General features: G+C 44.0%; 1 protein-coding gene across 1 annotated transcript in view; it reads left to right on the top strand.

Annotated features, from left to right (window-relative positions):
- The window catches only part of PARD6G (par-6 family cell polarity regulator gamma), a 95,702-nt gene that overhangs the window by 33,844 nt on the left and 33,884 nt on the right, over window positions 1–27,974 (top strand). Inside the window, exon 2 of the mRNA XM_019014244.4 lies at window positions 15,915–16,137. Within this exon, the coding sequence (XP_018869789.1) occupies window positions 15,915–16,137 (223 nt within the window). The remainder of the gene's footprint in view (window positions 1–15,914; window positions 16,138–27,974) is intronic.

Raw genomic sequence — 27,974 nt, 5'->3', positions numbered from 1 at the left:
GGTGGAAGTTTCGATTATTGAATTGAAATCTTTCTTTTTAAATATAGGTGTTTACAGCTGTACATTTTCTTTTCAACACTGCCTTAGCTGCATCCCATAAATTTTGGTGTGGTGTATTTTCATTTTCATTAATCTCTACATATTTTCTAATTTCCCCTGTGATTTCTTTTTAATTCCATAAGTTATTTAGGGGTATGTTTAATTAGCACTTATTTGTGAATTTCTCACATTTTCTTCTTTTATTGATTTCTAATTTCATTTTATTGTGGTTGGAAGACATACTTTGTATGATTTCAGTCCTTTTAAGCTTATTGAGACTTGTTTTAGGGCCTAAGTATGGTCTATCCTAGAGAATGTTTCATGTGTACTTGAAGAATATTTATTGTGCAGTTGTTGGGTGCAGTATTATACAGATGTCTGCCAGGTCTAGTTGGTTCATAGTGTTGTTTAAGTCTTCTATTTTTTGTTGATCTTCTGCCTAGTTATTATTCATTATAAAAAATGGGATATTAAAGTCTCCAGCATTTATTGTTGAACTGTTTATTGTTGAACTATTTATTTCTCTTTTTAAGTTAGTGTTTGCTTCATTTATTTTGGAGCTCTGTTGTCACATGTATTTATGTTTATAATTGTTATGTCTTCCTGATAGATTTACCCTTGTATTATAAAATATCTTTTTCTCTTGCATTAAAGTCTATTTTGTCTGCTGTTTATGTAGCCACTTCAGCTGTCTTTTAGGTACTGTTTGCATGGTATATTTATTTCCATCCCCTTTCTTTCAACCTATTTGTTTCCCTGAATGTAAAGCATGTCTCCTCATATAATTGGAGAATGATTGTTGTTTCTATTTGTGTTTTGTGTTTTAATCCATTTTGCCAATCTCTGCCTTTTTCTATTAGAATGTTGAATTCATTTACATTTAATTACTGATATAGTAGGATTTGTGCCTGTCATTTTGCTGTTTATTTTCTGTCTCATCATTTTGCTCTCCATTATTGCTTTCTTTTCTATTAAATATTTTTACGTACAGTTTTATTTCTTTGTTGTTTCTTTTACTGTATTTTCTTAGTGATGGCTTTTCAATTAACATTTAATTTCAGTTAACATCTTAATTTAAAACAATCTAGCTCAGATTGATACCAACTTAATTTCAATTATATACAAAAATTTTGCTCCGATATAACTCTATTCCCATCCCTATTATTTGTGGTATTGTCATCATACAAATTACATTTTCATATAACATTGTCAAAACATTTTTATAGTTATTGTTTTCTGCAGTTGTCCTTTTAAATCAGAAGAATGAGTTACAAGCAAACAAAAATACATTTATACTATCATTTTTATATACCTATGTAGTTACTTTTAACAGTGCTCTTTATTTCTTCTTGTAGATTCAAGTTATGTGTAATGTTCTTTTATTTCAGCCTTAAAGAGGAGGCCCTTTAGTATTTCTTATAAGGCAGATCTACTAATAACAGATTATCTCAGTGTTATTTGTTTATTATTAATTTGGGAATATCTCATGTTTCCTTCACTTTTTATTTTCCTTCTCCTTCATTTTTGGAAGGATAGTTTAGCCGGATATAGAATTATCCCCACTGCCTTCCCCAAACTTGAAGTATGTCATTCCACAGCATTTTGGTCTCCATGGATTTTTTTTTTTTTAACAAGAAGCCAGCTGTTAATCTTACTGATGATCTCTTATACAAGAGGAATGGTTTTTCTCTTGCTGCTTTCAGGATTATCTCTCTCTTTTTTTTGGCAGTTTGCATGTGATGTGTCTAGGTATGGACCTGTTTAACAAACTGCAAGTAGGATACACTTAAACTTTTAAAAATATATAGATTAATTTTTCATCAAATGAAAAGTTTAATGGAAAATTTTGGCTATTATTTTTCCAAATAGCCTTTCTGCCTTTTTTTCCTCTTTCTCTCCTCTGGGACCTCCAGATTTGTTTGATGGTATCCCACAGACCTCTGAGGCTCTGTTCATTTTTCTTTATTCTTTTTTCTTTCTGCTCCTCTGATTGGATAATCTCAATGTACTTATCAAATTTGCTGATTCTTTCTTTTGCCATCTCTAATCTGCTGTTGAGTGCCTCTACTGAATTTTGTATTACAGTTTTGTAATTTTCAACTCTAGCATTTCTACTTGGGTCTACTTTTATAATTGTTATCTCTTCATTGGTATTCTCTATTTGGTGAGATATCATTCTTTTTTTTGAAATGTAGTCTCGCTCTGTTGCCCAGGCTGAAGTACAGTAGTGTGATCTCAGCTCACTGCAAGATCCGCCTCCCGGGTTCATGCCATTCTCCCGCCTCAGCCTCCAGAGTAGCTGAGACTACAGGCGCCCACCCCCACACCTGGCTAATTTTTTGTCTTTATGTTTTTAGTAGAGACGGGGTTTCACCACGTTGGCCAGGCTGGTCATGAACTCCTGACATCTCGTGATCCACTCACCTCGGCCTCCCAAAGTGCTGGGATTACAGGCGTGAGCCACCGCGCCTGTCCAGTATCATTCTTATACATTCCTTTAGTTCTTTAGAAATGGTTTCCTTTAGTTCTTTGAAAATATTTATAATAGCTAATTTAAAATCTTTGCCTAGGAAGTACAACATCTGGGCCCCCTCATGGACAGTTTTTACTGACTGCTTTATTTTCCTCTGCATGGGCTTTTTATTTCTGTTTCTTTGTGTATCTCTTAGTTTTGCTCAAAACTGAACTTTTTTTTTTTTTTTTTTGAGATGGAGTCTCACTCTCGGAGTGCAGTGGCACGATCTCGGCTCATTGCAAGCTCTGCCTTCTAGATTCACGCCATTCTCCTGCCTCAGCCTCCCGAGTAGCTGGGACTACAGACACCCGCCACCACGCCTGGTTAATTTTTTGTATTTTTAGTAGAGGCGGGGTTTCATCGTGTTAGCCAGGATGGTCTTGATCTCCTGACCTCATGATCAGCCCTCCTCGGCCTCCCAAAGTGCTGGGATTACAGGCGTGAGCCACTGCACCTGGCCAAAACTGAACATTTTAAAGAATAGGACCTTTCCTTCTCAAGGGTTTTGTTGTTGTTGCTGTTGGATTTTTTAGTGACTTTCCTGGACTAATTCTATGAAGTCTGTATTCTTTGTCATGTGTGACTTTCAACCTTTGCTTAGTGTGCTGAGTGTTCAGCTAATGATTAGATAGAGATTTCCTTAAATGCCTTGAAGCTATAAGTCTCTCAGCCTTTGTAGAGTGGCTCTATATCTGTTGGGACACAGCTTCAACACTCTGGTAGTCCAAGTCTGCTTTAGCTTTCACTTTCCGATTGCACAGAACCCCAGAGTCAGATGTAAAAGATCACAGGTGCCTCAGGTCTTTCATGGCCATGCACAAAGCCCTGCCCCAGTGTAGCTGTCTAGATCTCTGGAATGTATCAGAGCTTTTCAAAGCGTTCTTTGAACAGCTCACTCCTCAGGATTTCTTTTTTTCGTTTTTAAGAATTGTGGTAAAATACACGTAAACTTCATCATCTTAACCATTTTTTTTTTAATTTTATTTTATTTTATTTATTTATTTTTTTTTACTTTATTTTATTTATTTATTTTTTTATTGATCATTCTTGGGTGTTTCTCACAGAGGGGGATTTGGCAGGGTCATAGGACAATAGTGGAGGGAAGGTCAGCAGATACCCAAGTGAACAAAGGTCTCTGGTTTTCCTAGGCAGAGGGCCCTGCGGCCTTCCACAGTGTTTGTGTCCCTGGGTACTTGAGATTAGGGAGTGGTGATGACTCTTAAGGAGCATGCTGCCTTCAAGCATCTGTTTAACAAAGCACATCTTGCACCGCCCTTAATCCATTCAACCCTGAGTGGATACAGCACATGTTTCAGAGAGCACAGGGTTGGGGGTAAGGTCACAGATCAACAGGATCCCAAGGCAGAAGAATTTTTCTTAGTACAGAACAAAATGAAAAGTCTCCCATGTCTACCTCTTTCTACACAGACACGGCAACCATCCAATTTCTCAATCTTTTCCCCACCTTTCCCCCCTTTCCATTCCACAAAACCGCCATTGTCATCATGGCCCGTTCTCAATGAGCTGTTGGGTACACCTCCCAGACGGGGTGGTGGCCGGGCAGAGGGGCTCCTCACTTCCCAGTAGGGGCGGCCGGGCAGAGGCGCCCCTCACCTCCCAGACGGGGCAGCTGGCCGGGCAGGGGGCTGACCCCCCCACCTCCCTCCTGGACGGGGCGGCTGGCCGGGCAGAGGGGCTCCTCACTTCCCAGTAGGGGTGGCCGGGCAGAGGCGCCCCTCACCTCCCGGATGGGGCGGCTGGCCAGGCGGGGGGCTGACCCCCCAACCTCCCTCCCGGACGGGGCGGCTGGCCGGGCGGGGGGCTGACCCCCCATCTCCCTCCCGGACGGGGCAGCTGGCCGGGCGGGGGGGCTCCTCACTTCCCAGTAGGGGCGGCCGGGCAGAGGCGCCCCTCACCTCCCGGACAGGGCGGCTGGCCGGACGGGGGGCTGATCCCCCCACCTCCCTCCCGGACGGGGCGCATCTTAACCATTTTTATGTGTACAGTTCAGTAGTATTAAGTCCAGTAAGTCCTCACTTAGCATCGATAGGTTCTTGGAAACTGTGACTTTAAGCAAAACCACTGGTAATAAAACCAATTTACTATGGGCTGATTGATATAAACAAGAGTTAAGTTCCTGCAACATATTTCTCGTCACAAAAACATCACCAAACTTCTAAATAAAGACCCCAAATATTTATTATATTAAACATTTGAAATAAATGTGAGCTATACATTTAAGAAAGATTGATAAAAACAAGATAATTTTTTTTTTTGAGATGGAGTCTCGCTCTGTTGCTCAGGCTGGAGTGCAGTGGCACAATCTCGGCTCACTGCAACCTCTGCCTCCTGGGTTCAAGTGATTCTCCTGCCTCAGCCTCCTGAGTAGCTGGGATTACAGGCGTGTGCCACCACACCCGGCCAGTTTTTGTATTTTTTAGTAGAGACGGGGTTTCACCATGTTGGTCAGGCTAGTCTCGATCTCCTGACCTCATCATCCGCCCGCCTTGGCCTCCCAAAGTTCTGGGATTACAGGCTTGAGCCACCACACCCGGCCAAAACAAGATAATTATTTACCCAATTTTTGGTGAATCAGTGACTGACAGCGGTTGTAGCAGTGGTGGATTAAATCAAGGAATAACTGTTTGCAAAGTGAAAATTGTAACGAGCACCTCCCACCGCCATGCAGTTCAAAAGCAAACAATAACAAATATGGCCGGCACTTTCATACTGCAGCATTTATCGCAGTCATTTCTTGCCACGTATTTGTGTGATTACAGATTTTTATTTTACAATAATTTGTATTTATTCATTCACTTATTTTCCAACCTGTTTATTCCAGTTCATCGTTATGAGTGACTAGGGCCTATCCCAGCAGCTCAGGGAACGAGGCAGGAACCAACCATGGGCAGGACACCATTCCATCACAGGTTACACTCACATACACACCCACAAGGACTTGGACAATTTAGACTCATCAGTTAACCTAATGTGCACATCTTTGGGACGTGGGAGGGAAACTGGAGTAACTGGAGAATACGTAAATGTGAGGAGAACATGCAGACTCCACACAGACGGTGTGGCCCTGGCTGGGAATCGATTTTTTTTATCAGTATTGTAGTGAAATAACATTATTTGAGGACCTGCTGTATATTCATATTGTTATGCAGCCATCACCCATTTCCAGAACGCTTTTCATCTTGCAGAACTCAAACTCTGCATCCAAACTCCTCATTCCTCCTCCCTCAAGCCCCTGGCACCCACCGTACTACTCTCTGTCTCTGTGATAAAATTTCGAGTACCCTATTTACCTCATATAAGTGGAACCATACAGTATTTGTCCTGTGACCAGCTTATTTCACTCAGCATAATGTCCTCAAGGTTCGTCCATGTTGTAGCACATCAGAATTTCCTTCCTTTTGAAGATGGAATAATATTCCATTGTATGTATGTGTCACCTTTTGCCTATTCATCCATTGATGGACACTTAGGTTTTTACATTCTAGCTATTGTGAATGATGCTGCTGTGGACATGGATATACAAATACCTCCTCCAGATTCCGCCTTCGGTTATTTTGGTTATATACCCAGAGGTAGAATGCTGGATCATATGGTAATTCTATTTGTAATGTTTTTAAGGAACTGCCATATTGTTTTTCACAGCAGCTGCACTGCTTTACGTTATCACCAGCAGTGCACAAGGATTCCAATTTCTCCACATCTTTGCCAACACTTACTATTTTGGTTTTTCGATAGTAGCCATCCTAATGGGTATGCGTCCCAGCATTGTCTTTTAAATGTGTTTGTCCAATTCCTGTTTGCCCCAGTGGTAACCATTCCTCAGGCACTTTCACAGTGATCTCTATACCATAGTGCAGCAATCTTCAAGTATCACATATCCTCTAAAAGAATTTTAAGAACAAGTGTAAAGGAGATAATATATTTTTAAATTGGCATCTAATTTTTATCATAAGAAATATAAATAGCTGCAGAGGATCTAATTTCAAGCATGTTGTAAAATTTTCACTTAAAAGTAAACCTAAAAATACAGATGGCTTTTCAAAACAAAAGCAAAAAATGCTACTGGGTCCCTTTCACAAAGGACCTTTTACTAAGTGACTAAGAAACTCAGTCAACTAGTTTGAACTAAATGTGAATAGTTCCATTTGTCTTTCAGCAGATCATATTTTAACAGAGGCCTTCAATGTATCGACTCAAAGGAATGACTAATGATGTGTGTTTGGGGATGGGGGGTGGGGAGGTTTTGCCAGTCATATCACATAAGCAGCTGCTTTGAAAATATCCCCACTTTCCGTGGTTTTAGGCAAGTAACTCGTAAGTTCATTAAAGTAAATGCTTTGTATCTGGCAAGAGATGTAAAATTGGCAGGGAGTACGCAATAATTATTTGTTTATGATTAGTCGTTCCCTTTGTAGATAACCTATTTTGGTCCTACTAACAAAATAAACTTGGCCCATGGAAAAAACCTTTTTTTTAAACTTTGATCATATTAGCTTTAAATGTTAAACAGCTGATGCTGATTGTGTTCAGCAAATGCCCTGGGGACAAGGCTTTTCCCACTGAACTTGACCCTATGAGTAGGGCTTTTCCTGGAGCTGCAAGACAGGTCTGACGATGACAGTCCTGAGAGTGGGCTTTGGGGAACTTCCAGACTGGTTCTGCTCCCTCCCAGGCTGTGAGGCTGCTGGATTTCACAGTTGAGGAGAGGTGGATAGGAAGTGAAAGCACCGCAAAGCTTGCTGCTCTTACTGAGATTCAGCTGCTTTTCTAGAATAAACACTCCTTGCATTGTTGCAAGCCATTGATTAATTTCCACGGTTCTCTAAAAGTTGGTTTTGACAGTTTTTCCCAGTATTCTGTCTTTAATGGATAAGCAGAGATTTGCAGGTCCTAGTCTTCCATTCTGGAAGTGCTTGGAGATTAACTTAAAACAGCACTGTCCTGTCATCTTTCCTGTCGTGCTTCCCAGGCTCCTAGCTGTCTTGGGTTTCCATCATCTTTTTGTCTCCTTGCTTATTGACCAAGAGCTGTATGGAACATTACTTTTATCGCAACTGGCTCCAAGGTATTATTCATTCAACAAGCACTTCTCGAGCTCTATCCCTTCTTCTGGAAGGAAAAGGGTCAAAATTATGATAAGAAGTTAGAGTTGTGGGAATAGATAGATATGATTAATAGAGAGAGATTGATATGATGTAGGTGATAGATGGACATTTCTTATTTTCTATTTATAGTATAATCATGTTATTATCATTGAATACATTTTAAAGAAAATAAAAATGATTTGCATTTAGAAGCTTTTGATACACTTTGTATTTTTGAGACAGGGTCTTACTCTGTCATCTAGGCTGGAGTGCAATGGTGCAGTCTCAGTTCACTGCAGACTCCACATCCCAGGTTCAAACGATCCTCCTGCCTCTGCCTCCCAAGTGATTGAGACTACAGGCGTGTGCCACCACGCCTGGCTAATTTTTGTACTTTTCTGTAGAGACATGGTTTCCTCATGTTGCCCAGGCTGGTATCAAACTCCTAGAGTCAAACGATCCACCTGCCTTGGCCTCCCAAAGTCCTGGGATTACAGGTGTGAGCCACCACACCTAGCCAGACGCTGATACACTTTTGCTTATTGATTTTGGTATTTTGTATTTGAGATAATTTTTAATAATTTTAAAAGATGAAATCTCCCCCAACCCCATTTTTTACTATCCTGTTGTAGGAATAATAGTTGGGGTCAACTACAAAATAGAATAATCATTATCTAAATAATGAATGAGGGTTCATTTAGCTAGAAGCATTGAAGAATAAGAATTTGCACACCTGTGTATTTCCCAATAACAAATAATCTTATTCTTTAAAAATAAACATGGGATTCGTAGGCTTACATACATTTCTTGCCATATACCTGGAATTAGCCATTTTGCCTCGGAACCATGGGTCCTTTTAAGGGGAAATGATACAGCTCATAGTGTCAGGGTACTGGTGAGGGAAAGGTGGGTTTTTTGTTTGTTTGTTTGTTTGTTTTCTTTTTTCGAGATGGAGTCTCACTCTCTCACCCAAGCTGGAGTGCAGTGGTGCAATCTTGGCTCACTGCACCCTCTGCCTCCTATGTTCCAGCAATTCTCCTGGAGCACCCTCCCAAGTAGCTGGGACTACAAGCGTGTGCCACCATGCCTGCCTAAGTTTTTCTGTATTTTTAGTAGAGATGGGGTTTCACTATGTTGGCCAGACTGGTCTCGGACTCTCCCTTGGCCTCCCAAAGTGCTGAGATTACAGGCATCAGCCATCGCTGGCCAATGTGGACTTTTTGATGGGGTTATCTATTAACTTGCTACTAACCTAGGCCAGGCACAGCAATGCAATCTTTTTTAGGAAATTTGATTTTTTTTTAACATAAACAAGGTCTTGCTATGTTGCCCAGGCTGACCTGGAGCTCCTGGGCTCAAATGATCCTCCTGCCTCAGCCTCCAAGTAGCTGGGACTACAGGTGTATACCACCATGCCTGGCTTGAGTATTGATCTCTCATTGAAATTGGTCACTGGTTTGGAGTGAGGAGATGACCTCCCGGGATAGGATGGCTCCCTTTGAGGCATTTTATGTGCGGGATAGTAGGTGAATGAATGAAGCCCAGCAGATGTTGAAGCAGCCGTCCTGTTGTAAGTCCTGCTGTACGAACAAACACCCACATGAAAAACAATGAAAATATTAGGGAGTGCCAAGTCTCCTGCTAACCTTTAATGGTGGTTTAGGCATTTTCATAGTGATCCCTGAACTCTGATGTAGTGGTCTTCAAATGTCACATGAAGCCTGAAAGAATTTTGAAACCACTATAAAAGGGGATGATATATTTTTAAGTTGGTACCTGAATTTTTTTTTAGTAAATATAAATAGTTTGCAAAGAATATAATTTACAGCATGCTGTAAATATTCCATTAAAAATAAAGCTTTTGGTGCATGATCTTCTAAATACAGCCAATGAAATCTAAATGCTGTAGTGATTTGATACCACTATCATGCATTTTAAAATAGGATAAACAGACTCTTATTTTTGCCACTTTTCTGACTCTGAAGAGCTCTTTTCTAATCAGAAATTATACATGGTTTCTTTTTCTCTTTGATTTCTTCTTCCCATTACTCCCTCAAGAGATTTTTGTCCTAATATTTTATTCTAATAACTTATGCTTCGTTACCCCTGTTACTCTTCTCTGCAACAAAAAATATGTATATAAATTGAAGTTCAAATATTTTTCTCTTGTGGTCCTGGGGCTCTATTTGTTAAAAGTATTTTTAAGTTGTTTACTAATGTAGGGTTCTAGCTTGCAAGATGAAAAGGAATCTAGAGAGTGGGTGCATAGCAGTGTGAGTGTGCACTCCTGAACTGCACACTTAAAAAGGGCTAAGATGGTACATTCTATGTGTGTTTTACCACAATTATAGACGAAATAGATTGTTATAGTAAATTTCTAGATTGAGTTATTGACAAGTATTATCAAATGGTGATTGGAGCATAGTTGTGCAATTTGATAATCACTAGCCATCCAAGTAAACATCTGAAGAATCTTTCATTTACAGTTAAGTATTTATTGATAATCACTAGCCATCCAAATAAACATTTGAAGAATCTTTCATTTACTGTTAAGTATTTATTGATAAATGAGGTAGGCTGGCACCAATTGTTTTGCAATTTTTGTTGTTGGGTGTCAACACTGTGAAGCTTCATTTGCACACTCAGGTAGATGAGAGCGAAGGCCCCTAAGCACAGCTCAGTTCTTTGAACTCTCAACAGGTTGTGTGACAAAAATAATAGGGTGGTCTCTCAAATTTATTTTGATAATTAGCTGACAGTTCAGTTAGGACAACTTTATATTTTGTCAAAAGCAAGTAATTGGAAACTACTTGACTTGCAAGGTTTATTGCCTGGTCATTAGAGCCATTCACTGTTTCAGTTTCTGGTAAGTATACTGAAAGGACTTTACCAAGAAGTATGTGACAATGAATTATACCTGCTAATTCCTTCATTTAGAGGACTCTTGTTTAATCTGATATGACGGGGAAATAAAAATATTTAGTACCCAATACCAATATGATTTTTAAATACAATGCTTTTGTCATGTCACATTTCACATCTCTTTTTGTCAAAACTTTGGAGCTCATTCAACATATGAAGCATGTTTACCATATAGCTGGGTTGGCAAAGTCAGCCTCATCATTAAACACAAATCAGCCTTGTTTTCTCTCAGGAAACAGTCTGAATTTATTTTTCATTTCAAGTTAACATGCTAAGACATATTTTGAGAAAATTATTGAACGTACTGAGAAACTGAGATGTGTTTTAGGTTAGTTGCTAAATAAAGTTAAGACTGAAACATTGTAGAGCTAACATTTAGCCTATGCTGTTTCAGGGAGGCCTGGTGTTCCTGAGGTGAAAGTGAGCTGTATCCCTTTGCGGGGATACTGAAGTGAGAATTACATATAAAATTCAAAAACACTCTTACTAGTTGCATTAGACATGATTAAATTATCTTATGTATTCAGTTAAACGAAAGCCATATAGTGATACAAGGAAATTGCTTTGGAAGTTGATATATGTGTTAGTCCATTCTCACATGGCTGTAAAGAAAGACTGGAGACTGGGTGGTTTATAAAGAAAAGAGACTTAATTGGCTCACGGTTCTGCAGGCTGCACAGGAAGCATGGTGGCCATCTGCTCCTGGAACGGCCTCAGGGAGCTTTTACTCATGGCAGAAGGCAAGATGGGAGTAGGCATCCTACATGGCAGGAGCAGGACTAAAAGAGGGGGAAGGTGCTACACACTTTTAAAACAACCAGATCTCGTGATCACTCACTCACTCACCATCACAAGAACGGCACCTGGAGTTGGAATGGGCTTAACCATTCGTAAGAGCTCCGCCCTCATGATCCAGTCACCTCCCACCAGGCCCCTCCTCCAACACTGGGGATTACAATTCACCATGAGACCTGGGTGGGGACACAGATGCAAACCATGTGAGTATATATGAGATTACAGTTCAACATGACATCTGGGTGGGGACACAGATGCAAACCATGTGAGTATATATGAGATTATAGTTCAACATGACATCTGGGTGGGGACACAGATGCAAACCGTGTGAGTATATATGAGATTACAGTTCACCATGAGATCTGGGTGGGGACACAGATGCAAACCGTGTGAGTATATATGAGATTACAGTTCACCATGAGATCTGGGTGGGGACACAGATGCAAACCGTGTGAGTATATATGAGATTATAGTTCAACATGACATCTGGGTGGGGACACAGATGCAAACCGTGTGAGTATATATGAGATTACAGTTCACCATGAGATCTGGGTGGGGACACAGATGCAAACCGTGTGAGTATATATGAGATTACAGTTCACCATGAGACCTGGGTGGGGACACAGATGCAAACCGTGTGAGTATATATGAGATTACAGTTCACCATGAGACCTGGGTGGGGACACAGATGCAAACCGTGTGAGTATATATGAGATTATAGTTCACCATGAGATCTGGGTGGGGACACAGATGCAACGTGTGAGTATATATGAGATTACAGTTCACCATGAGACCTGGGTGGGGACACAGATGCAAACCGTGTGAGTATATATGAGATTACAGTTCACCATGAGACCTGGGTGGGGACACAGATGCAAACCGTGTGAGTATATATGAGATTACAGTTCAACATGAGACCTGGGTGGGGACACAGATGCAAACCATGTGAGTATATATGAGATTACAGTTCAACATGAGACCTGGGTGGGGACACAGATGCAAACCGTGTGAGTATATATGAGATTACAATTCACCATGAGATCTGGGTGGGGACACAGATGCAAACCGTATGAGTATATATGAGATTACAGTTCAACATGAGACCTGGGTGGGGACACAGATGCAAACCGTGTGAGTATATATGAGATTACAGTTCACCATGAGACCTGGGTGGGGACACAGATGCAAACCGTGTGAGTATATATGAGATTACAGTTCACCATGAGACCTGGGTGGGGACACAGATGCAAACCGTATGAGTATATATGAGATTACAGTTCACCATGAGACCTGGGTGGGGACACAGATGCAAACTGTGTGAGTATATATGAGATTACAGTTCACCATGAGACCTGGGTGGGGACACAGATGCAAACCGTGTGAGTATATATGAGATTATAGTTCACCATGAGATCTGGGTGGGGACACAGATGCAACGTGTGAGTATATATGAGATTACAGTTCACCATGAGATCTGGGTGGGGACACAGATGCAAACCGTGTGAGTATATATGAGATTATAGTTCAACATGAGACCTGGGTGGGGACACAGATGCAAACCGTGTGAGTATATATGAGATTACAGTTCAACATGAGACTTGGGTGGGGACACAGATGCAAACCGTGTGAGTATATATGAGATTACAGTTCACCATGAGACCTGGGTGGGGACACAGATGCAAACCGTGTGAGTATATATGAGATTACAGTTCACCATGAGATCTGGGTGGGGACACAGATGCAAACCGTGTGAGTATATATGAGATTATAGTTCACCATGAGACCTGGGTGGGGACACAGATGCAAACCGTGTGAGTATATATGAGATTACAGTTCACCATGAGACCTGGGTGGGGACACAGATGCAAACCGTGTGAGTATATATGAGATTACAGTTCAACATGAGATCTGGGTGGGGACACAGATGCAAACCGTATGAGTATATATGAGATTACAGTTCACCATGAGACCTGGGTGGGGACACAGATGCAAACCGTGTGAGTATATATGAGATTACAGTTCAACATGAGACCTGGGTGGGGACACAGATGCAAACTGTGTGAGTATATATGAGCTATGTGAGATGGGAAAGACAAGGATTGATGTTAGTGAAATAAATGCTTTGTGATCTGAAAGATACTGCATGAAACTTATGTTGTAGGCTTTACATGTGTGTCTTAAAGTTTTGGAGCCCCTGTTTGTGAAAGAACCTGCATCGCCTACATGCTGTGCCAGCGTCATCTTTGGGTGAACGTTTCCCTTTGAATAACGGGGAGGGATTTCAAGGGTTTGCTCTGCTCTGCACTTCTGACAATAGCAGGAGATAGAGGAAAGCCCTTTCCTCTGCCCCTTCCAGGGTGCAGCTGTGTTCAGAGCATGTAACTGTCCAAATACCAAGTTCTGGGGTCCCACTTCTTCCCTTACTGAGTATGTAGACCGTAGGTTAGAGGGGCTTTGATTAGTCATTGAAAGTGGCTTTTCCCGAACTATTGTTGTTGTTATTATTATTATTATTATTATTATTATTATTATTAAGACTGAGTCTCACTCTTTTGCTCAGGCTGGAGTGCGGTGGCATGATCTTGGCTCACTGCAACCTCCACCTCCCAGGTTCAAGCGATTCTCCTGCCTCAGACTCCTGAGATGCTGGGATTACTGGTGTGTGCCACCATGCCTGGCTCATTTTTTGGTACTTTTAGTATAGATGGGGTTTCACCATGTTGGCCAGGCTGGTCTTGAACTCCTGACCTCAAATAATCTGCCCGCCTTGGCCTCCCAAACTGCTGGTATTACAGGCGTGAGCCACCGTGCCTGCCCCAAGCCAGTATTTTGAATTGTCCCATTGTTGTAAGCCCTGGAGATTTTTTTTTTTTAATTGCTGAGGGCAGTGCACGATGGATGAGAGGTTTGTTTTGCTTTTGGTAACCTGGGGGAAGTGCTGTTTGAAAGGGAGGTAGGAAAGGAGATTTGTTTTGAGCAATTCAGTTTCACAAAGAGTCTGTGGAGGTTAAGGTCTAGTGGCTGATTCCCATAAAACCAGTGGTTCTCTGTGTGTGGTCCCCAGATCAATAGCATCAGCTCTTTCAGGAACTTGTTAAAATGCAGATTCTTAGGCTGTACCTCAGCACAGTCAAATCCAGAACTCTGGGGGGCCTCCAGGTGATCCTGGCGCAAACACGTCTGATCTTAGATGATCTTCCCTGACTCATTCATACAATGTCTAGATGATATAATGACTAGTTTTCCATAAGCATTACTTTATTTGTATGTATTTTGGAACCAATCTAATTAGTTTTCAACTGTATATGTACCACCTGATGAATAAAGATCCCTAATTGCCGAGTGAGGAATGACAGGAGCCAGAACGCTTGGGCATGACCCTAACCTCATGTCCCCCTGGGGTCCTCTCTTGGAGGGTATCCTGGAGCTCTGCGGGCAGCTCATGGGCTTCTGAGCCAGGGTTAGGGTCTGCTGGAAAAGAGGTTAGTTCCTAGATGTTTCCCAAACCTGGACCACCTAATGACAGCTCCGGGGGTGGGGGTGTACATGCCGCCTTTAGGACAGAGACCAGACCATCATCCTGTCTCCCTTGGACTTGTATGATTTTAACCAGGTTCCTTTATTCTTGCAATTTCACGTCTACTTCTGATCCTTTTGAAATGTAACCATTACTAAAGTACAAATCAAATGAAGACACTTCCTAGCTTAAAATTAAGACCCGTAAGGTCTTAATGGTCTTTTGCCTTTGGAAACAGTCCCGAGGTTTCATCCGGCCTTGCTCCTGCCTCTGAGTTTCCTAAGCCCTGCCCCAAGCTGTGCAGATGCCCCCTCAGCAACCACAGATAAGGCAAGGGACCTTGCTGAGGGAGGATTCTCCTTTCATGCCACCCAAAAAATTTACATTAATTCTGACATTGCTTTTTCCTACAACATGAGCTACACAGCCCGTCCTATCCTGTCCTCAGGATATTCATCTGTGTTGATAACTGAGCTGTCCCTCGGTCAGTGTGGACGAGAGGGCCGTCCTGGGTCTCTGTGGATGAGAGAGCTGCTGCCTGAGTCACTACTGCTTTTAATTGTTTAGGGTTCCTCTTCCTGTGTTATAATTTCTTATTTAGTCACTGTGAGCTCTGTGAGAACTGAGCTGTTTGTCACTATCTCCCCAGGCCCTTGTGGAGAATTAAATACTTGTTCTTTTATTTTCTTAATACAACATTTTAAATTCATCAGCCTCTGTAGCAAACAGTATGAGATATCTCAGAGAACTGAAAATAGAGTTACCATTGGATCCAGCAGTCTTACTATCGTGTTTCTACCCAAAGGAAGAGAAATCGTATTAAAAGCATTTGTAGCTTCATTCCAGCACTATTCATAATAGCAAAGATGAAATCAACTTATGTGTCTATCAGTGGATGATTGATTAAAGAAAATGTGGAATATAAATACTTGTTTGTTAAGGACACTAACCACACCTTATTTCTGGATATTTCTCTGGTGTTTATTAATGCCCCCCCCCCACCCCGTCTCTTGCGTTGTAGTTTGGGGCGGAATTCCGAAGGTTCTCTCTGGACCGTCATAAGCCTGGGAAGTTTGAAGATTTCTACAAGCTGGTCGTACACACCCACCGTATCTCCAGCAGTGATGTAACTATTGGCTATGCAGATGTGCACGGAGACCTGCTGCCCATCAACAACGATGACAACTTCTGCAAGGCGGTTTCTAGTGCAAATCCCCTGCTCAGGGTCTTCATCCAGAAACGAGGTACTGAAGTGGTTGAGTGGCTGGCTGGTCTTGTTGAGCAATCATTTTTAAAATACAGTTTTCCATTTTTTCTGTCATTACAGGACTATGTGGTTCGTTTTCTAACCTGTAGTAGGAGATTAAAGAAATTAAAAATTGTTTCATCAGCATTCATAGACAAAATACTAAACTGTGTTTTCTACTTTAAATGATATTGACTTCTGACTTTTAAATACTGAAGAAAGAATAATATTGATACTTCCAGTCGTTTAACTAGAAGCGAAATGACTCAGTGATAAGGAGGCTTGAGTCAGTGGCCTCAGAATGAAACTTGGGGTTACGGTGCATGCCCTCCATCATCTCGTTAGGAGGAGGGAGCATGTTAGCTTTCGATGATAACTTTGGTTAACTTTTAGCTCTGAGGCCCAGTTTCGCTATAACTAATAATATCATTTTATGTTAAAATGAATTACTAACATAGGTTAATGGCTGAAAGGGAAGGGGTGCCCTGCTGCTGAGTTATTGTGGGACCTCATACTGCTCATGTCTCTGAACTGCATTTAGATTTTTTTTTCCATCTCCAAACTTCGGAGAACCTTGTTGTTTCAAAATAATATGCTGAAAGAAAGAAGCACCTGCAGGTGAGGCTTGATATTGGGAAAATGGCATTTTTATAACTGACTGCCTCTCCTTTGGGCGGCCCCGCGGTGCAGGTGGTGAACACTGACCACCTCAAGGAACCAAGCAGCCAGTGGTGACACTTGCAAAGTGAGGTTGCAGTGTGCCCTATCTGCCCTCATGGATCTGCTGCCAGAGTCTCTGGGACAGCTAGGAGAGGTTTCCCGGAGGAAAGGCTGAGCTGAGACTAGAGGAAGCAGCAGCAGGGTGCTGGGTGGGAGGCGGGCTGGGCGAGTTCTCAGACGAGGCCCTCCGCCTCCTTCACCCCAGCGTCCTGCTTTGCAAAACGAGGGTCCTCATAGTAACCCCCATCCAGTTTCTGTGAGGGTGATGCTGAGCAGTGTGCTGCCAGCTCCTCGTCCCTGCTCTGTAAATACTAGCTATGGCTGTTATTCCCATTTGTGGTGATGAAGGGAACGGCAGGAGACTCGTTGACCTCACTTCAGACAGATTCTCTGGCACAAGATCAGAACACTCTGCATCTGCAGTTCTCACTGGGCCTGGGTATCCTGCTGACGGTGCTGAGAAGTCAACACAGCTGTCACTTCCTCACAGTGGCCTGGGGGACGGGCTGAGCTTCAGCTTCCACATCAGTCCTTCGGGGTTGCTGGGGGCAAGGACCCTCGCTGTCTCTGCATGGCTCTGCACAGCCTCCAGCGTGCCACACCTCGGTCCTCTGTATGCTGCCCTCTGCAGTGGCTACCTGCTGCTTGGCTGGTCCTGGAATGGAGGCCTGTGCCCCCTGCTCCCTGCCCTGGAACTCTCTACCCCTTCACATTGCCTGGGTGTCTGTATCTGTTCACAGGCTGCCTTCTCAGGAAGGCCTGGTCTCAGCTGCTTGATCTGATGAGCCCGTGTTCCCCTCTGCCTGTCATCCTCTGTCCTCTTACTCGGCTTCCTCTGGGCTCTGTCCGTTGCTCCCAGAGCTGGTTTGCCGTCTGTCTCCACCCGACCAGGAGCGTAGGGTGGGGGTGTGTTCCTGGCTGTGCCCCTGCCATCCCAGGTCACAGCATTTGCTCACATGGTGTGGGGTGAGCAATGGTGTGAAGAAGGTGTGTAAACTGCAGATGTGCGCACAGGCTTTGTTGCCCATCACGCAGGAAACAAGTCTTTTTGTCCCGCTGACTGTGGAGCTGGGGTGAAGGCCAGCAGAAGGCACTGTGCCCTTTGGAGGTGGGCCCCAGGCGTCTTGGCATCCTCTACTGGGGATGCATCAAAGCTGGGCTGGGACCAGAAAGTGGGCTTGTGTGTTGCCCATGGGAACGTGCTAACCTCCAGCAGCGGCTCGGACACTCTGCCTCTTTCCAGCTTGCTGGCTGGGGCCCTGTGTTCAGTCTTCATCATTTATTTTTCCTTCTTCCTCTGCCCTCAGAGTAGTAGCCCAGTTTAACTAGCTGGCTCAGGGTTTCTAAGTCTCTCGTGGTTATAGCGTGAGTGTGTCGCCAGCAGCCCCTGCCTTTCTCTGTCGTGTTACAGTGTGGAGCTAGGGAGACCTGAACTCAGACCCCACCTTCTCCCTGGCTTTGTGACACAAACACACGCCTCATCCCACAGAGCTCTACTGTCCTCATCTGTGGCACGGGTGGCAGTGCCTGTCTCTGGGGTTGTTGTCAGAGCTTAATAGCGACATCTGCTGATGACAAGCCCTTCACTGGCCCCTCGGTCCTGTCTTTGGGAAAATCAGAGCTGCCTGTCGCTGTCCTCAGTGGATTTGACTGTAAAGATGACGACATTCCAGGTGGCAGTCAGGGGCAGTTGTTTCCGGTGCACAGTCAGGCACCCTCCCTGCATAGTAGTCTGTGCTGATGTTTCATAATCTGTGTGTTTGCGTTTGGGGCAGAGCTGAGGCCCCTGAGAGGCAACACTCAATCCCACAGCCTTTTTACTGCAGCAGGGGTGTCGAGGGGTCAGTCACGGTCATGCTATTTTCAAGATTCTACTGCAGCCGTACCCACTCTGTCATTTACTTAATAACTTTCTGTACACGGACGTATTTTATTTAAATATATGTTAAGAGGGAATTTACTATCACAGAGGAAAAGTCAGCATTCTCCTAATACATGTTGGAATAAACCCACAATTATGTTTTAAAAAATTAATCTGTTGCTCAGCCAGGCATGGTGGCTCATGCCTGTAATCCCAGCACTTTGGGAGGCCAAGGCGGGTGGATCACTTGAGGTCAGGAGTTCAAGACAAGCCTGGCCAACATGGTGAAACCCTATCTCTACTAAAAAGTATATAAATTATCCAGGTGTAGTGGCATGTGCCTGTAGTTCCAGCTACTCGTGAGGCTGAGGCAGGAGAAATCGCTTGAACCCAGGAGGCAGAGGTTGCAGTGAGCCAAGATTGCACCACTGACCTCCAGCCTGGGTGACAGAGCGAAACTCCGTCTCAGAAAAAAAGAAAAATTCATCTGTTGCTTAAAATAATCTCTTCCTCCAAACCATACAAAGACACAGTGATAAACTACAGAACAGCATTCCTTTATGAATGTAGATGTAAAAACCCTTCAGCAAAATACTAGCACATGGAAAAATGCACCCACACAAAAAGTACACGAATGTTCATAGTAACATTATTCACAATATCCATAAGGCGAGAACAACCCACGCGTCCGTCAGCTGATACATGGATAAAAAAGTGTGCGCATGTGCGTGTGTCTAGTCGTGCAGTGGAATGTTATCGAGCCATAAAAAATGATGCGCTGACACATGCTACAGATGGATGAACCTCAGAAACCGTATGTTTAAGAGTGATAGAAGCCGGACATAAAAGTTCCCATATTGTATGATGACTTTGGAAGTTGATTCTCATTATTCAAGGACTGTGTATTGATGAAATGTTGTGACCAGAGGCTAACAGGAACCTAACCCTGTGTCCCCCGGAAGCAATGGTTCTATGCTCAGTAATTCAGTGACCATGTCCATTTTAGAGAACAAACTACTACACGTGACAAGAATCCTCGGTAATGTGAAAAGTCCAGAATGGGCAAATCCATAGACTCATGGTTGCCAGGGGCTGAGAGGTAGGGAGAATTGGGAGGGAGGGGGTTTCTTTCTGGAGTGATAGAAATGTTCTAGAACTAGAGATTTGCATAAATACCAACAACCATTGAATTCTACACTTTAAATGGGTGAAGTTTATGTGAATTATTTCGGAATAAAGCTGTTAAAAATAGAAAGGACTGTCCACCTTACCAGGGCGGACAGGCTGATGAGCAGACCCCTGGATCTGAGCCATGGCCCTGGGTAAGGTTTTCTGGGTTTATCTCCAGCCTTTATTTCCAAAATTCAGCCATTCTCCATATGTGAATACTTTGACTTTTTAATAAACATATTTGTTCAAAACTTTAAAAAAAATCCTCTCTTCCCCTGGTAATAGGAAACTTCCTGTGCTTCTCTGAGAGGGCTCCAAGCCTGGCGAGTGCTCCAGGTGGGTACAGGAGTGTGGCATCCCCAGCTGTCTCCCTGTCCTCACTGGGAAGGCACACAGCACAGCCCAGTGGGACTAGCTGGGCCTGTCACTTTGTTACCAATAGAAATGAGATATTTTCATATCCTGTGGTAGTTGCATTCCAATATCCTAAATATCTACATCTACAGTAATCATTATTTAAAAACAACGGTACATATTGTTATTTAATGCATGAATAAGAAAAGTAATCTGCCACACATTTGTTTTACTATTCTGATAATTGTCTTCAAAATAATTTCCTCTATAATCCCCTGTGCTTTATTTTATGCCTTTAGGAACGTTATTTTGAGAAAGGTGTTCCCTAGCATCATCAGATTGCTAAAGGGCTCTCGGCTTATACCAGGTTAAGAGCCCCACTTGCAGAGAGGCTGCATTTGGGGCTCAGACGACAGGCCAGGAATGACTTGGTTTTCATTCTCCTGGGATGATCCGGACGTTCTCTCCGGACGTTCTCTCAACGACTACATGGCATTTGGGGGCAAAAGGACCCAGCCTTAGGCCTTCACTGCCTTTCTTCTTTATTTGCTAGGCTTCTGCTGCATCTGGCCAGGGACTGTGAAAAGCCGTGGGCTTTTCCCTTGGACACATAACAGCTGTCTTTGCCCTTCTCTGTATGGCTGTGCCCATTCAAGTGAGAAGAACAGCAGTTACCAGAATGGATTGGCCACGATGAGAGGGTCTGGACTTGAGTCTGCGTATTTAGGCTGTAAATACAGAATGTGTTAAGTGTTAAGGACCCACTTCTCTGTTCCCCTGCCTCCCCAAGGGTGCAGGAATGTTTTGGGAAGCTGGCCCTTGCCAGAGAATGCACAACCAAGTTGATACTTGGAGCATCTCTTTCTATTTTTAGCAGGATAAACAGGAAGTGCAAACAGTAACTTTTCCCTGCTTATCCATCAGATAAACTCTGCAAATGCTAGCATACCCTGTAGTGTGGTCACTCACCTCCAGGCACAGCCCAGGACTTGGTAGGGTGTCTCAGTGTCCTCGGGAATATGAAGACTTAATTACACTGAAAGATGTTCAGCACAGAGCACTCTGAACTCCTTACTTTTAAAGCTAACATCAGTATTGCCCATTTGCATATGCCTGTTCACTGTTCTTGGCATTCTGGGCATTCTTTTGGGTTCCTAGAATGAGGAGAACACAGTTGTAAACTATTTGATTTATCAGAATTTGCCCGATGGGGCGTATTTTGCTCTGATTTCACTTCAGTGAGTTACTAGAAAAAGGAAGGGGTATGGAATGATTGAGAATGTTGTTATGGACACTGGCAGGATTTTCAAGTATCAAGCATAGAAATCCTGCTTATAATTGTTTTTCTTGGATTCTTAGGGAAATAGCTAGAGGTATGTTTGGTTTTTAAATTGAGGGTTCACTGCTCATCAGGAAGCCCTCAGTTAAGCCGTCAGAATTCAATTTCTGCATTCCACGCCCCATTGTAGTCTCTTTCCTCGGACACCGCCTAGGGGCTTGAGGTTTTGTGTCTTGGGGGCAGGGAAGAGGTATATTTTTGCTGAATTAGCCTCACTGTGTCCCTGTGCTTATGGGAACAGACAGAACGTGGGCTTTGCCCTCTGGGGTAGGAGGTTTTCCGTGAGACATGTTTGCTGCTTTAATTGCCACAGATTCCTGGAAGTTTGTGTGTTTGGAGGATTTTCTTTTTTTTTTTTTTTTTTTAATAAAAGAAAAAAGTCTCCCACTCCACCGTGGGAATGTGGAGAAGATGAAATTCCTGCAGCCGCGTTCACGCTAGAGTAGGAGTGTGTTGAGGAAGGAGAAAATGTGCTGATGTAGCTTGTCACAAAGAAACAGAGCCAGAGGCCCCCCCTCCAGAAGAATCCGGGGTTGTCCTCCAGGGCGCCCACGTGAAGCCGAGCCCTGCAGGCGCTGTGAGCAGCCGCCCTGCTCTCTGCCTTGATTCTCTTCCAGTTGAGCCAATGGGAACAGAGAGGGAAACAGATGACTAACTTGTATTCTCCGGTAGTCCCAGCAAAACACCTTGTATGTAAACGGTGAGAGTTTATATTGCTTGGAGTCTGTGATTTTCTTACTTTTCTTAAATCTAAACCCATAATGTATTTATAATTTGGATTATCTTTAAAGACCTAACATATCATAAGCATATCCATCATTAAATTCTTCATAAAACTTTGTTGTTTTTAAAAAAGCTCTTCTGTTTAAAACATATTTGTAAAACAAGATTCGGATGACATGGAAGCAATCCCACCGCCCCGAGGCAATGACTTCTGCATTTTGGCAAAATCATTCCAGGCCTCTCACTGTAGACGCGGTTAGTTGGACGTAGTTGGACGTAGTTTTACACAAACAGGGCCATAATATACGTGGCATAGCAATTATGTTAACCTACCACCATATGTTTTGTCTTTTTATAGATGTATGTAGACATACGTCAATGGTGGACATATCAGTTACACAGCTCTAACAAAGTATAACCAAGTCCTTATTAATTGTTATTTAAATTGTTACAATTTTATTATAAACTATGTTGTATATTTTAAAATACTTGTCAGGTTCTGTCTTTAAGGAAAACTGGTAGAAATGTTCTTGCTGGGTTAAAAGGTATGAGTATTTTGAACTAAAATATATATATTGCCAGGCGACCACTCTTTTGCAGGGCTCTAGTGTAACGTTTGAATTGGTTTTTTTTTTTTCTTGAGATGGAGTCTCGCTCTGTTGCCCAGGCTGGAGTGCACTGGTGCCATCTCGGCTCACTGACACAGCCACCTCCCAGGTTCAAGCGATTCTCCTGCCTCAGCCTCCTGAGTAGCTGGGATGAGAGGCACGCGCCACCACGCCTGGCTGATTTTTTTGTATTTTTAGTAGAGACAGGGTTTCACCATTTTGGCCAGTCTGGAACTCCTGACCTCAGGTGATCCGTCCACCTCAGCCTCCCAAAGTGCTGAGATTATGGAGCCATCGCACCTGGCCAGAAAAAAAAGAAAAAAAAAGTATATATATATATATATATATATATATATATATATATCTTTGAAGAGTCTTATTGTGTGGGACAGGAACTCCTGATCTTTGAATTTTCCCTCTTGAATGCTGCAGTGAAGGCCGGCAAGGGTCTGGCCTGAGGTGCGGGGGGAGGCTGTTTTCCTGCCGGAATAGCACCGAGGGGGGCCAGGTACATGGCTGCCCGCCCTGGGAACAGGGATTCCCGCCTGCTCCAAGCACCTGGCATTTTGTATTCATGGACGCTCCTGTCAGCCTGGCCTCGGTGGATGAGGAGCTGCAGGTCTGCAGAGTTCAAGTCTAGCAAAAAGGATGCTGCCCGTGAGCAGATTGTACCTGTCAGTTGGCCAGAGTGTTGTGTGGTAAAAATGGCCGTGTCATTGTTTCTGTCATGTCAGAGTGGCTTGTGTGATGATTAACACATTTGTGTGGGTGCAGTTTGATGGAAATGAGGCCAAGCGTGGAGGCACAGGTTGGGGCTTTCTTTTCATATTAGGCCAATGATCATCTCGAGCTCAAGTGATTCGTAGTCCAAGGTGGGACTCTGGCTGGCAGAGCTGGCTTCGTGTCCCCTCCTCCTCCTGCCGTTTTATTCCCCAGCCACACAGTGAGACGCAACAGTAGCGCTGCTGTTCTCTAGCAGTCGGCCCAGGAGGGTTGTCTCTAGTCATATCTCTGCTGCAGCACAGCCATCCCCTCGGAGGGGCTCACTTGAGCCCCTGGTCTCCTCATGCTGACACCTCACACGCAGGTTTCTCTGTTCCCATGGGTATCATTTCCCCCCTCAGTTATGTCCATCTCTTTTCTAGTTCACATCCTTTACTTCCTAAAATTCACCTCTGTTACCATTGTTACTTCAGGAACCCTTAGAAATAATTCCCCACGTGGCCTAGGATCCTCCTGCACTAGTATTTTGGAGCCAGGATTATGAAATACGCACAGTCCAGAGCTCACCCCTACCCCACGGAACTAAGATCTCGGTGGGGTGAATGTCCATAGCTCATGCACATTGACGTTTAGGAACCTCTGCCTGAGAACATTTAGAATGTTCTGAGAAACACGTAATGTTTTACTGCTAACCAAGGATTTCTAAAATTATCGTGTGACTCTCACAATAAACCAAGTTGTATAAGTTTCCTCCTTTTATACATGATGACACTGAGGCTTCAAGAAAGGTCAAACATTGTGAATATAGTTCTCAGCTAAAGTTTGAAATTTAGTTCGTGTATCCATGAGTTAGGGCCCATTTGGCACCTTTATTTACGTAGAGGATGCAGAGGCAGCGACAGGCACGCACCTCACACTAATGAATTCACATCTCGCTTGCTAGTGCTCAGCACCGAGGATGGATTGAGTGGCGCTGTCACATTAAGGCCGTGTTGTTTTCTGTGGCCGGGAGGATCCCTGTTCAATATACATTAATGAAAAGTAGCTCGTTGTAGAAATTATATACCTATATTAGTTTGGAGTCCAGAGACATAAAAATTTCCACTGTGAACTTTTTTCTTTTCCAGAAACGTAAGCAAGATTTGGATTTCCTCTTGCACAGCAGTTTCTTTTCCTGTTTTTGCCCCATATCTCTGTACTTTCCATCCCCTCCTGTTGGAAAATGATTCAGCCTGGAGGTCACCATGTGCAGCACATCCCACCTGTACTCAGGCTTCCAGAAATCCCAACTGTTTTTGTGGCACTTGACACACACAGGCAGAGTTGGGGTGAGAGGTGCCGTTGGAGTTGGAGCCGTTTACTCCTCATGATGGTGTGTGGCAGGGATGCTGGGCATTCCCGCCTTCCTGCCGGCACTTCCTGCCAGCACTCCTCAGCAGTTCCACTCGGAGCCACATGCTGGGTGGAGCAAAGTGTCAACACCAAGACATTAACCAGTATCAAAGATTAATGACTTACTTTTTATACTGGTAAAATATATGTAATGTAGAATGTTCTATTTTGACAATCTTTAGGTATATAGTTTAGGGGCATTAAGTACATTAGGTGCATTGTACAAACATCGCCATCATCTGTCTCCAGAATGTTTTAATCTTCCCAAACTGAAACTCTGTACCCATTAAAGCATTTTGTATTTTTGTTGCATTGAAGCCAGACTCCAAAAAACAGCTCTGTACCTAAAAGTATAAATTTCTACAAAATGTCCTTGGGGCATGTTTATAACTGATATATCTATGGTCTTGCTAGAAATTTCAAATCAAAGGGTGAGGGATTACACTTTTTCAGAAAGCATGAAAGAATTTTCCCTTGCTGATGGAGTTTGTTGAGTCTCTGGGGAGCTCCTGGACCCTTCCCCAGGCCATGTGTGAGGCCGACCCTCCTCCCCTGGCTGCTTCTCCCAGCGCCTGTGTACTGACCACACCCCAGGCCACAGGCTCCTAGGACCTGGAGTGGGGAGGACGTCGGGGTCAGGAGCGAGCCTTCTGTGATACTGGCATCAGTGCTGAGGAGGGGCTCTGCCTCTTGGGCTTCAGGTGGGTCTCCGAGTTAAGTTACCCTAGGAAAGAATACAGCTCAGAGATCTAAGCCACCATCTGCTTGGGGCCTTTCTGAACTAGGAAGCAAGTTCTGTCTCGAGATGTCAGTCTTCTGTGGTGTGTTGACATGTTGGCAGCAGGGGCCAGGAGGACTTGGACACATTGGTGCTTCATCCACCAGAAGTTGCTGCCGAGCAGCTCCCCTGCAGACACCTCTCCTCCGCCCTCCACACAGGAGTGAGGGGAGGACTGACAGCCCAGCTCCCACGGCCGGCGAGCCAGGAGGGTCCCTGCCCACAGTGTGGGGACTGTGAGGAGGAGATAATGAACAGTGGAGATTTGGGACTGGTTGACCCTCATCTCCAGGCCAGGTGTGCTTTTCTTTCACTCTTATCATTCTTCCCTCCTTGTCTTTGGTGTTCTGGACCACTGTGAGGTTCAGAAAGTACAGTGTACCCTTCAATGTGTCATGACAGCCCCACACAGGTCCCTGGGGCTGCCTTGGCAATTGTGGAGCTTCAGGCTCCCGCCGTGGCACCTGCTCTACCCCGTCCCCTGGGCTCCCGCCGTGGCACCTGCTCTCCCCCGTCCCCTGGGCTCCCGCCGTGGCACCTGCTCTCCCCCCCGTCCCCTGGGCTCTCACCGTGGCACCTGCTCTCCCCCGTCCCCTGGGCTCCCGCCGTGGCACCTGCTCTCCCCCGTCCCCTGGGCTCCCACTGGGCAGTGGCTTCAGTTAGGGTTGGCATTCAGTTGAGGCCTCACCTAAGGGCTCCAAAACAGATCTGCTCCCAAGTGGCAGCTAAACAAGATCCCCTTGAGCTGGAGCTGAGGCCAGAAGGCCCCTCTGCCTGCACTGCACCCCACCTCAGGGACGACTCAGAGACCACCAAAGGAGAGTGTTCACTGATGTTCTTGCTTCTCAGGAATGAACGAAGGGGCCACTGTCATATCGCGTCTCGTAGAGAATGCGCAGTCTGGTCTTGTGACCCCAACACCTTCTAGGGTTTTTAGTGACTCCTTAATGATCAAATGGAAACTTCTTGTGGTTAACGCTGACCTTCTTGTACATTGAAGACATGAAAGTACACGTTTTTGATGTTCAGAATCGTCAAGGTGGAGTTAGACACCTTTGACCAATTTTAGATTTGGCTTTGGAGGCTGGTTTGTCAGCATTAGGAAATAAATCCCTATCTTGGAACAAGTCTTTTCTAACCTAAACAGTTTTCCCAACACGTGATTCTTTCTGGCTACCCTCATTATCACACGTATACATCTAAGCACGTTTAGTTAATAAACATTGAGTCTCCTGCTGCATCAAAATCATAGGAATTTGAAATTGAAGGAGTTTTAAAGGCCCTCCAGTGTAGCTTTCTTCTTTACAGGCGAGGAACCAAAAACCCAGCTGGGCCAAGTCCAAGGCTCCCACTTAGGTGTCTGACAAATATATTTAAATTGTGGCATAGGCCCTTGTAGACTTGGTTTTCTTATAGACCAAAACCTAAATGATTTAAACATTTTTCAAGAAAATTTCTTGTGAGCAGATAAAAGAACCAGTAGAAATTCCTATGTCTGAGCTGCCTGCAATCTGTCATCTGTGGCAGAAAATTTATGTCTCTCCATCTCATTGCCCAGGGACACACATGGGGGCTCCTGGTGGTGAGCTGTGGTCGGCACTCAGAGTGTTTTGAGTAATGACTCCATCCCAATCTGAGTGGCATTTTCCTCTAGGTTGATAAAGCCCAAAGAACCATACAGAGCAGAGGAAAAAAAGAAAGAAGAGAATTTTACAAAGGCATCGCCTCATGTAGCTCTGCCAGGCCTGGGCTGTGGCCACGCATCTGGGCAGCTGCTGCCCCGACATTTTCTTCTGCAGGTCCCAGGGAGGTGGCCGGTTTGAGGTTAACAGGTGATCAGCTCTGGATTCTCTAGAGTTACCTGGAATATGCTGCTGAAACCCTTGAATAAGCCTTCACTGACCTTCCTGCCTATTGCCAGGCACTTCTGAAATTAAAATAACTTCTGCTTTACCCTTTGTTACTGTTAAAATACTCATCCACCCGGTGTTACGGAGCCAGTGAATTCTCACACCCTGGCACTGCCACGGTTGTTTTACCGTTGGATGAGAGGAGTCTAATGGAGCCTCCAGAATGTCTGGCCCCTGGTGGGTCGTTCCCAGGGCTGTAGGTGGAGGGAGATGCAGAAACCCTGCACATTTCACAGAGAATTTAGGCAAATAGGTTC

This window comes from Gorilla gorilla, chromosome 17 (genome assembly GCF_029281585.2).
Source record: "Gorilla gorilla gorilla isolate KB3781 chromosome 17, NHGRI_mGorGor1-v2.1_pri, whole genome shotgun sequence".
In the NCBI taxonomy this organism is placed as follows: Eukaryota; Metazoa; Chordata; class Mammalia; order Primates; family Hominidae; genus Gorilla; species Gorilla gorilla.
This window is presented reverse-complemented; position numbering and strand designations above follow the sequence as displayed.